Source organism: Oncorhynchus mykiss, chromosome 10, assembly GCF_013265735.2.
Source record: "Oncorhynchus mykiss isolate Arlee chromosome 10, USDA_OmykA_1.1, whole genome shotgun sequence".
In the NCBI taxonomy this organism is placed as follows: domain Eukaryota; kingdom Metazoa; phylum Chordata; class Actinopteri; order Salmoniformes; family Salmonidae; genus Oncorhynchus; species Oncorhynchus mykiss.
In genome coordinates, this window is record NC_048574.1 from 30,011,428 (window position 1) to 30,022,292 (window position 10,865).

The window sequence follows — 10,865 nt, forward strand, 5'->3', positions numbered from 1 at the left end:
TGTGCAAATGTAGAAGAGTAGGGGTGTAAGGCAATAAATAAGCCATAGAGGAGAAATAATTACAATTTAGCATTAACACTGGAGTGATAGATGTGCAGATGATGATGTGCAAGTACAGATACTGGGGTGCAAAAGAGCAAGAAGGTAAGAAACAATATGGGGATGAGGTAGATGGGGTGCTATTTATAGATTGGCTGATGCTTAAGGTTATAGAGGGAGATATAAGACTCCAGCTTCAGTGATTTTTGCAATTCGTTCCCGTCATTGGCAGTAGAGAACTGGAAGGAAATGCGGCCAAAGGAAGTGTTGGCTTTGGGGATGACCAGTGAAATATACCTGCTGGAGCGCGTGCTAAGGGTGGGTGTTTCTATGGTGACCACTGAGCTGAGATAAGGCAGGGCTTTACCTAGCAAAGACGTATAGATGACCTGGAGTCAGTGGGTTTGGCGACGAGTATAAAACGAGGGCCAGCCAACGAGAGCATACAGGTCGTAGTGGTGGGTAGTATATGGGGCTTTGGTGACAAAACGGATGGCACTGTGATAGACTACATCCAGTTTGCTGAGTAGAGTGTTGGGGGCTATTTGTAAATGACATCACCGAAGACAAGGATCGGTAGGATAGTCAGTTTTATGAGGGTATGTTTGGCAGCATGAGTGAAGGAGGCTTTGTTGCGAAATAGGAAGTTGATTATATATTTATTTTTGGATTGGAGATGCTTAATGTGAGTCTGTAAGGAGAGTTTACAGTCTAACCAGACACCTAGGTATTTGTAGTTGTCCACATATTCTAGGTCTAGAACCATCCATAGTAGTGATGGTAGCAAGGCGGGAGGGTGCGGGCAGCAATCGGTTGAATGCACCTATTTTTACTAGCATTGAAAAGTAGTTGGAGGCCATGGAAGGAGTGTTGTATGGCATTGAAGCTCGTTTGGAGGATTGTTAGCACAGTGTCCAAAAAGGGCCAGATGTATACAGAATGTTGTCGTCTGCGTAGAGCAGGGTCAGAGAATCACCAGCAGCAAGAGCGACATCATTGATATATACAGAGAAAGAGTCGGCCTGAGAATTTAACCTTGTGGCACCCCCATAGAGACTGCCAGAGGTCCAGACAACAGGCCCTCCGATTTGACACACTGAACTCTATCTGAGAAGTAGTTGGTGAACCAGGCGAGGCAGTCATTTGAGAAGCCAAGGCTGTTGAGTCTGCCGATTAGAATGCGGTGATTAACAGAGTCGAAAGCCTTGGCCAGGTCAATGAAAACGGCTGCACAGTACTGTCTTTTATCGATGGTGGTTATGATATCGTTGTGGAAAGCATGTGGAAAGCATGGCCAGCCGTAGAAAAATGCTTATTGAAATGATCGATTATCGTAGATTTATTGGTGGTGACAGTGTTTCCTATCCTCATTGCAGTGGGCAGCTGGGAGGAGGTGCTCTTATTCTCCATGGACTTTACAGTGTCCCAAAACGTTTTGGAATTAGTGCTACAGGAAGAAAATTTCACTGACTGAGTATTTTGGTTCCTGACTTCCCTGAAAATGTGCATATCGCGGGGGCTATTCGATGCTAATGCAGAACGTCACAATATGTTTTCTGACGGGCCGCCCCCAGGTGGTGAGGGTAGGTAACAACATATCCACCCCGCTGATCCTCAAAACTGGGGCCCCACAAGGGTGCGTTCTGAGCCCTCTCCTGTACTCCCTGTTCACCCACGACTGCGTGGCCACGCACGCCTCCAACTCAATCATCAAGTTTGTGGATGACACAACAGTGGTAGGCTTGATTACCAACAACGACGAGACGGCCTACAGGGAGGAGGTGAGGGCCCCCGGAGTGTGGTGTCAGGAAAATAACCTCACACTCAACGTCAACAAAACGAAGGAGATAATTGTGGACTCCAGGAAACAGCAGAGGGAACACCCCCCTATCCACATCGATGGAACAGTAGTGGAGAGGGTAGTAAGTTTTAAGTTCCTCGGCGTACACATCACAGACAAACTGAATTGGTCCACCCACACAGACAGCATCGTGAAGAAGGCGCAGCAGCGCCTCTTCAACCTCAGGAGGCTGAAGAAATTTGGGCTGTATCACCGCCTGGTACGGCAACTGCTCCGCCCACAACCGTAAGGCTCTCCAGAGGGTAGTGAGGTCTGCACAACGCATCACCGGGGGCAAACTACCTGCCCTCCAGGACACCTACACCACCTGATGTCACAGGAAGGCCATAAAGATCATCAAGGACAACAACCACGCGAGCCACTGCCTGTTCACCCCGCTATCATCCAGAAGGCGAGGTCAGTACAGGTGCATCAAAGCTGGGACCGAGAGACTGAAAAACAGCTTCTATCTCAAGGCCATCAGACTGTTAAACAGCCACCACTAACATTGAGTGGCTGCTGCCAACACACTGACTCAACTCCAGCCACTTTAATAATGGGAATTGATGTAAAATATATCACTAGCCACTTTAAACAATGCTACTTAATATAATGTTTACATACCCTACATTATTCATCTCATATGTCTACGTATATACTGTACTCTTTATCTTCTACTGCATCTTTATGTAATACATGTATCACTAGCCACTTTAAACTATGCCACTTTGTTTACATACTCATCTCATATGTATATACTGTACTCAATACCATCTACTGCATCTTGCCTATGCCGTTCTGTACCATCACTCATTCATATATCTTTATGTACATATTCTTTATCCCTTTACACTTGTAGTAGTTTTGGAATTGTTAGTTAGATTACTCGTTGGTTATTACTGCATTGTCGGAACTAGAAGCACAAGCATTTCGCTACACTCGCATTAACATCTGCTAACCATGTGTATGTGACAAATAAAATTGGATTTGGTTTGATTTGTTTTGTGCTGGTTAAGGGCAGTCAGATCTGGGGTGAACCAAGGGCTATATCTGTTCTTAGTTCTACATTTTTTGAACGGGGCATGCATATTTAAGATTGTTGTTATTTAAGGAAAGCACTTTTGAAGAGCAACCAGGCATCCTCTGATGGGATGAGGTCAATATCTTTCTAGGATACCCGGGCCAGATCGATTAGAAATGCCTGCTTGCTGAAGTGTTTTAGGGAGAGTTTGACAGTGATGAAGGGTGGTCATTTGACCGCGGACCCATCACGCACGCAGGCAATGAGGCAGTGATCGCTGAGATTCTGGTTGAAGACAGCAGAGATGTATTTAGATGGCAAGTTGGTCCTGATGATATCTAAGAGGGTGCCCATGGTTACGGATTTAGGGTTGTACCTGGTAGGTTCCTTGATCATTTGTGTGAGATTGAAGGCATCTAGTTTAGATTGTAGGACGGTCGGGGTGTTAAGCATGTCCCAGTTTAGGTCACCTAACAGTACAAACTCCGAAGATAGATGGGGGGCGATCAATTCACATATGGTGTCCAGGGCACAGCTGGGGGCTGAATGGGGTCTATAACAAGTGGCTACAGTGAGAGAATTGTTTCTGGAAAGGTGGATTTTTAAAAGTAGAAGCTCAAATTGTTTGGGCACAGACCTGGATAGTAAGACAGCACTCTTGCAGGCTATCTCTGTAGTAGATTGCAACTCTGCCCCCTTTGGCAGTTCTATCTTGTCAGAAAATGTTATAGTTAGGGATGGAAATTTCAGGATTTTTGGTGGCCTTCCTAAGCCAGCAATCAGACACGGCTAGGACATCTGGGTTGGCGGAGTTACAGTTACAGAAGTTAACAAATGAGAGCGCCTGGGGAATGGGAGTGATGCTGGGGGCTGCAGGGCCTGGGTTACATCACCAGAAGAACAGAGGAGGAGGAGGATAAGAGTACAGCTAAAGGCTATAAGAACTGGTTGTCTAGTGTGTTTGGAACAGAGAGTAAAAGGAGCAGATTTCTGGGAGCGAAATAATAGATTCAAAGCATAATGTACAGACAAGGATATGGTAGGATGTGAGTACAGTGGAGGTAAACCTAGGCATTAAGTGACGATGTGAGAGGTTTTGTCTCTAGAGCGGGGTGGAACAAAAGGGCTAGGCATATTGAGCAGGGCTGAAGGCTCTATGGTGAAATAAGGCAAAAATCACTAACCAAAACAGCAATAGACAAGGAATATTGACATTAGGGAGAGGCATGTTTAGCCGAGTGATCATAGGGTCGAGTGAGTAGCTAGGCAAGCTGGAGACACGGCGATTCAGACAGCTAGCAGGCCGGGGATAGTAAGCTAGCAGATGGGCCTCAGGGGGACGTCGCAACGGAAGAGCCTGTTAAAACTCCCTCGAACGGTTACGTCGGCAGACCAGTCATGATGGATCGGCGGGGATCCGTGTCGGCAGCAAATCGTCCAGGCCAATTGGCAAAAGAAGTATTGAAACCCAGGAATTGTCTGATGGATCTCTTCGGCTAGCCAGGAGATAGGCCTAGCTCGATGTTTGCTTTGGGACAGAGACGTTAGCCAGGAGTAGACACTCGGATAGCAGCTAGCTAGCTGTGATGATCCGGAGTAAAGGTTCAGAGCTTGCGGTAGGAATCCGGAGGTGTGGTAGAGAAAAAGCAGTCCGATATGCTTTGGGTTGATATCGCGCTGTGCAGACTGGCAGGAATTGAGGCTGGCTGATGTCCGAGTTAACGGTGAGGACCGCTAGCAGTGGCTAACTGACTACTAGCTACTAGCTAGTTAGCTGGCTAGCTTCGGGGGTTCTGATTCTAAAGTATAAAAAATAGCAGATCCATATCACATTGGGTGAGGCTGGTTGCAGGAGAGTATGTTCAGTCCGTAGATGGAAATTGAGATTTAAAAATATAAAAAATATGTACGAAATATATACGAAGAAAGCGATATATACACGGGACAGGACAAGACAAAGAAAACAGATGTCCGACTGTTACGCCATCTTGGAATCTCATACAGGCTGGAGTCGCTCACCTCCACCTCTATAGGTAAAAAGATTAAATAGGTGTAATGACTCAGTAGCTCTGTCTCTCGTGGAATTAACAGGATTTAACAATCCTTCTGTAAGTGACACAAACTTACAGGGTTTGTGACCAAGTCAGTGACAGTATGTGAATGTTTATAAATCAATGTACCTAGCTCATTCATCCAGCCACTCAGCATGGCTACAAGAATGGCCACCACATTTCCTCCATTGAGCGATGCTGTCACCGCCAAGTAGGAGCCATCGAAGTAGCGGAAGTAGGAGATGGAGGAGGTGGGATCAGCGATATTTGGCGGAGTGAAGTCAAGTGGCATGGCATTGGTCAGCTGGGCTGAGGTGCTTATATTGACAAATGCAAATGTCACGAATCCCGCTTCCTGAGTCTGTGTTTGCCTGTGTTTCTGTCCTGGAGTGTGTTTCCGGTGTCCTGGAACGCACCCTGTCTGGTTGCCGGGCGAATTAGCTTGTTGGGAGATCGATGTTCACCCGCACCTGTATCCCATCAGTAATCTGCACACCTGTCCTGATCATCACCTCTCCCCTTCAAAAGCTCTGACCTGACATCCATTCCCTGCCGGATCGTTAGCCATGAACAGTATGTTGTGCCAGAGTATCAGCCTCAAGTTGGATAGAATTTGTTTTGTTGTTTGTTACGTATTGCTTGCCTTGAACTTACCTCTGTTTGTTCTGTCTTCAGTTACTCACCCGGATCATTTACCCCATTCCCGCCTGGTCGTCAGAGGATTCCGCTTCCCCATTGGATCCACCTATTTACTCCCATCAACTCACCACCGCTACCCGCTACACCACCTGGATATATATACCCATTCACATTCACTTGTAAATAAATACTCACCTTCTTCCTACTCTCCTTGTCCTGGTCTGCTTCTGGGTTCGATTTTGAAGAATCGTGACAGCAAATAGGGATAGAAATAGTTAGCTCAGTATAATCAATGGTCAAGTTGTGATTAAAAAAAAATGTATTTAACCTTTATTTAACTAGGTAGGTCAGTTAAGAACAAATTCTTATTTACAATGACGGCCTACGCCAGGCAAACCCGGACGACGCTGGGCCAATTGTGCGCCCCCCTATGGGGCTCCCAATCACGGCCAGTTGTAATACAGCCTGGAATCGTACCATGGTCTGTAGTGATGCTTCTAGCACTGAGATGCAGAGCCTTAGACCGCTGTGCCCTCGAAGCCCCCCTACCATTAGCATTTAGGCACTACTGTAGATCTGAAAGATGGATAGGTGTAAGCACAGAATGGTTAGTTTTCCACTTAGAATATTAGGAAGTGTAAGGTGGAGCTATTACCATATAGCTTAAACCTATCCGATCCTCGTTCAGCAATACTATTGACATTCAAAGGTCAGACCACCCCTCTTCCCCAGGCTTCACCTGCGTCCATCCTGTTAGTCATGCAGGAGTAGACAGAACACTGGATGTCCCCTAGGGCTGCCCCTACAGGTGTGTTGGCGTGGACACCATGCCACTCAGAGCACGTCTGCACAACCATGCAGCCAGATGGCACACACTCAGGTAGCAGGTGCACAGGAAAGCCAGCATCGCAGGGAGGCAGGTGCACAGGAAAGCCAGCATCGTTCAGATTAGAGCATGCACACACACACACAGTCTTGCGCAGCTAACCTTCTGGGGACATACAATTCAGTCACATTCAAAATCTTATTTTCCATAACTCCTAACTCTAAACCTAACTCCAACCCTAACCTGTACCCTTACCCTAACCTTGACCCTAACCTTAACCCTAACCCAAAAACCAAACCGTAACCCTAACCCTAGCTCCTAACCCTAACCCTAAAACTAACCCTAGCTTCTAACCCTAACACTAATTCTAACCTCAACCCTAAACCTCCTAGAAACAGCATTTGACCTTGTGGGGACCAACAAAATGTCCCCAGTTGGTAAATGTTTTGTTGTTTTACTATTCTTGTGCAGACTTCTGGTACCCACAGGTATAGTTAAACACGTCCACAGCTGCATGTTAGCTAACCTACAACATATCACAACACATCCATTCTTATAATGTTCAGTATGTAGTATGTTAGTAATAACATCCTTCTGTACTAAAATAGACTTAGTGCTAAAAGAAGAACAAAAAGAAGATCAAGAAGAAGAACAAGAAGAACGAGGCCAGGATATTGTGCTCACATATCTATGTTCCACTGGTTGGTGGCAGTTTTGAAGTAGCCCAGCTGGCTGCATACTGGCCAGTCATCATAGCACAGCTCTCCGAACCACAAAGCATGGACACCATATATTCATTGATTGTTCCTGTCACAGTGAAGTCAGACAGGAACCCCATCCTGCATTCAAATGCAAAGTGAAAAGCAGAATGCTGTTGCACCTTCTTCATCACACTGTCTGTGTGGGTGGACCATTTCAGCTTGTCAGTGATATGTACGCTGGTATATGTCTCATGTACCAGAAGATAGTGTCACAATCAAAGCCCGTGGCTATGATGACATGTGAGTCTGGGTTTGGAAGAGTACACAGGAAATTACAGTTGCAGCACCCATCCTGCCGGGTGATCAGCTGACTGGTGTCTCTAGGTCTGAAGAGCTTGAGGGTATACAGTGATCATAAAGGACTTGTTTGGATAAAGAGATCTGGTATTTTCTAAATCAAAAATCTATATCACATAGGCCTAATAGTTGGTGACACACTATTTATGACCCAAAAAATGTTTAACCTTTTTGGGCTTTCCAGAATATAACCGCATGCATTTCTCCAGACACCCCAATTCTACAGACATTCTGGAGCTTGTCTCTAGGCAGAGATGTGATGCACTCATTCAGAGTTGTTATGATTTGTCAAGTGTCCTGCTTTTTGGCCTGCAAAAGAAAACCCAATCATATATTTTTTAAAGAAATCTATAAATCAACAGGATTATATACAATTTGAGAACAAACGCACAGCAGCTTAAACTGCTAAAAAGGCTGCACAATTAAAGCTAGAATTGTTTGTTTTTGTAGAATCCTTTAAGTGGCAGGTAGCCTAGCGGTTAAGAGTGTTGGGCCAGTAACTGAAAGGTTGCAGTTTGGACACACCTACTTATTAAAGGGTTTATCTCAATTTTTTACTATTTTCTACATTGTAGAATAGTAGTGAAGACGCCATAACTATGAAATAACACATATGGAATAATGTAGTAACCAAAAAAGTGTTAAACAAATCAAAATATATTTTATATTTGAGATTCTTCATAGTAGCTACCTTTGGCCTTGATGACAGCTTTGCACACTATTGGCATTCTTTCAATCAGGTTCATGAGGTAGTCACCTGGAATGCATTTCAATTGAGAGGCATGCCTTGTTAAAAGTTCAGTTGTGGAATTTCTTTCCTTCTTAATGCGTTGTGACAAGGTAGGGGTGGTACACAGAAGATAGCCCTATTACCAGTTACCAGCCTAAGAAATTCCAGCCCAAATAAATGCTTCAACAAGTTCAAGTAACAGACACATCTCAGCGTCAACTGTTCAGAGGAGACTGCTTAAATCAGGCTTTCTTGGTCGAATTGCTACAAAGAAACCACTACTAAAGGACACCAATAATAAGAAAAGACTTGCTTGGGCCATTAGACAAGTGGAAATCTGTCCTTTGGTCTGATGAATCCAAACTTGAGATTTTTGGTTCCAAAAGCTGTGTCTTTGTAAGACGCAGAGTAGGTGAACGGATGGAGGAGGAGGTGTGATGGTGTTTTGCTGGTGACACTATCAGTGATTTATTTTTAGTTCAAGGCACACCTAACCAGGATGGCTACCACAGCATTCTGCAGCGATACACCATCCCATCTGGTTTGAGCTTAGTGGGACTATCATTTGTTTTTCAACAGGACAATGACCCAACACACCTCCAGGCTGTGTAAGGGCTATTTGACCAAGAAGAAGAATGATGGAGTGCTGCATCAGATGACCTGGCCTCCACAATCACCCGACCTCAACCCAATTAAGATGGGTTGGGATGAGTTGGACAGCAGAGTGAAGGAAAAGCAGCCAACAAGTGCTCAGCATATGTGGAAACTCCTTCAAGACCGTTGGAAAAGCATTCCTGGTGAAGCTGGTTGAGAGAATGCCAAGAGTGTGCAAAGCTGTCATCAAGGCCAAAGGTGGCTACTTTGAAGAATCTAAAATATATTTTGATTTGTTTAACATTTTTTGGTTATTACATGATTCCATGTGTGCCATTACATAGTTTTGATGTCTTCACTATTTTTCTACAATGTAGAAAATAGTAAAATAAAGAAAAACCATTGAATGAGTAGGCGTGTCCAAACTTTTGACTGGTACTCTACATACATGCGTTTCGTCGCTGATGATAGCCATCTTCGTTTGCAAAGATAAGCTATTCGTTACTGTTTTTGATCTAATATCAAGTAACACAACTTTGACTGAAGTAATTCCTATATCTATGTCCAGAACATAGTTCGCCATGGTTAGCTGCTTCTGAGATTGCGTCTGAGCCTATTAATTATTGTACATTTTATCCAGAGCCCAGCGATTGTAAACAGAAGGCGCAACTAATTTGATCTAAGTCGGACACCATACACCAAAGTTTGTTTTGGTCACAGTTCACAACAAATACAGTTTAAAGATATTACAAAATTGAATTAAAGAAAATGAATGTGTGATTAAATGTAATTGAAAAGCACATCCACTGACTTCATCAAAAACGAGCAGTTGATACAAAAATAAAGTCCCAGAATGCATTTCGCAAAAAAGGCAGATTCAGAAAGACGCGTCGCATCGCAGTTACCTTTGCGCCATTTAGCTACAATCAGCTTTAGTTCTGTAATTACATTCCAGTAGTGAAGGGGTTAGTAAATCCATTGACATGGAATATTAAGTGTCACAAACTAGCTATGTGCCTGTGATGTGTTTGTGAAGTAAACGAAGCACTCTATATTATTTTTAATTCGGTGAGTAAACCGCTTGCTAGCTGCTAACGTTAGCTCCCAGTGTCCAGATGTCAGCTGGCAAGCCGGTTCGCTAGTGACAAAAATGCTTGCTTTAAACAAGATTATGTAGAATTTGTACGATACAATAACGTATATGCAGCAATGTAAGCATTCAATATTATGTCATGATTTTCTAATGACCTCTTGTTTGCAGCAGTCATCGCTGGAAAACAAACGAGGTGCCGACATGGCCTCAGTCGTAGCGAAACGAGAAGGACCACAGTTCATCAGTGAGGTTGCTGTGAGAGGCAACGCCGCAGTGCTGGACTACTGCCGGACGTCGGTGTCAGCTCTGTCGGGGGCGACAGCGGGCATCCTTGGGCTCACAGGACTGTACGGATTTATCTTCTATTTCCTCGCCTCGTTCCTCCTCTCCCTTCTTCTCATCATCAAGGCCAGTCGCAGGTGGAACAAGTGCTTCAAGTCTCGGCGGATGCTCTTTACAGGAGGGCTTGTTGGAGGTCTTTTTACCTACGTCCTGTTCTGGACTTTCCTCTACGGAATGGTGCATGTGTACTAATAAAATTTACCAGAATGTTGAGCAAGTTTTAAACCTAATGTCATGTAAATCCAATTATGATTGTCTAACTGCCCGCAAAACGTTGTAGATATAGGCGATTGATTAAATACTTTGCTAGATTAACTGTTTATTATACAGCTACGTGAAGTATGTCTGTCAGCAACTCTATTTATACATAAACTAAAACATGTCCTGCTTTCTCTCATTTACTGAACTGTTAACCGCTGCAGTATGTTATTGTTTAGCTCTGCTCTTTTGCATCTCTAGGATAACTGAATTTACCAAATGTTGTCATCTAGCAGTTGATACATGTTATAATAAACATTGATGGGTAGTAGGCATCAGAGTGATGTGCCTGATGATAACATATTTTTCAAGTAGTGTAAATAGGATATAACGGCTCTGGTTGGATCCTTCAAAATAAATAACTCCATACAACC

General features: G+C 44.1%; 1 protein-coding gene and 1 pseudogene across 1 annotated transcript; one reads left to right on the forward strand and one right to left on the reverse strand.

Annotated features, from left to right (window-relative positions):
• Positions 1-6,033: 6,033 nt before the first annotated feature.
• On the reverse strand, positions 6,034-9,273 carry LOC110534880 (annotated as a pseudogene).
• Positions 9,274-10,062: 789 nt separating this feature from the next.
• Positions 10,063-10,863, forward strand: LOC110533629 (ER membrane protein complex subunit 6). Its single transcript, XM_021618032.2, has one exon. It carries the CDS (start codon positions 10,093-10,095, stop codon positions 10,423-10,425), a length of 333 nt encoding a protein of 110 aa, XP_021473707.1. The 5' UTR covers positions 10,063-10,092; the 3' UTR covers positions 10,426-10,863.
• Positions 10,864-10,865: the final 2 nt, after the last annotated feature.

Coding starts and splice junctions, on each gene's coding strand:
- LOC110533629 (XM_021618032.2), top strand. CDS start 10,093: ATGGCCTCAGTCGTAGCGAAACGAGAAGGACCACAGTTCATCAGTGAG.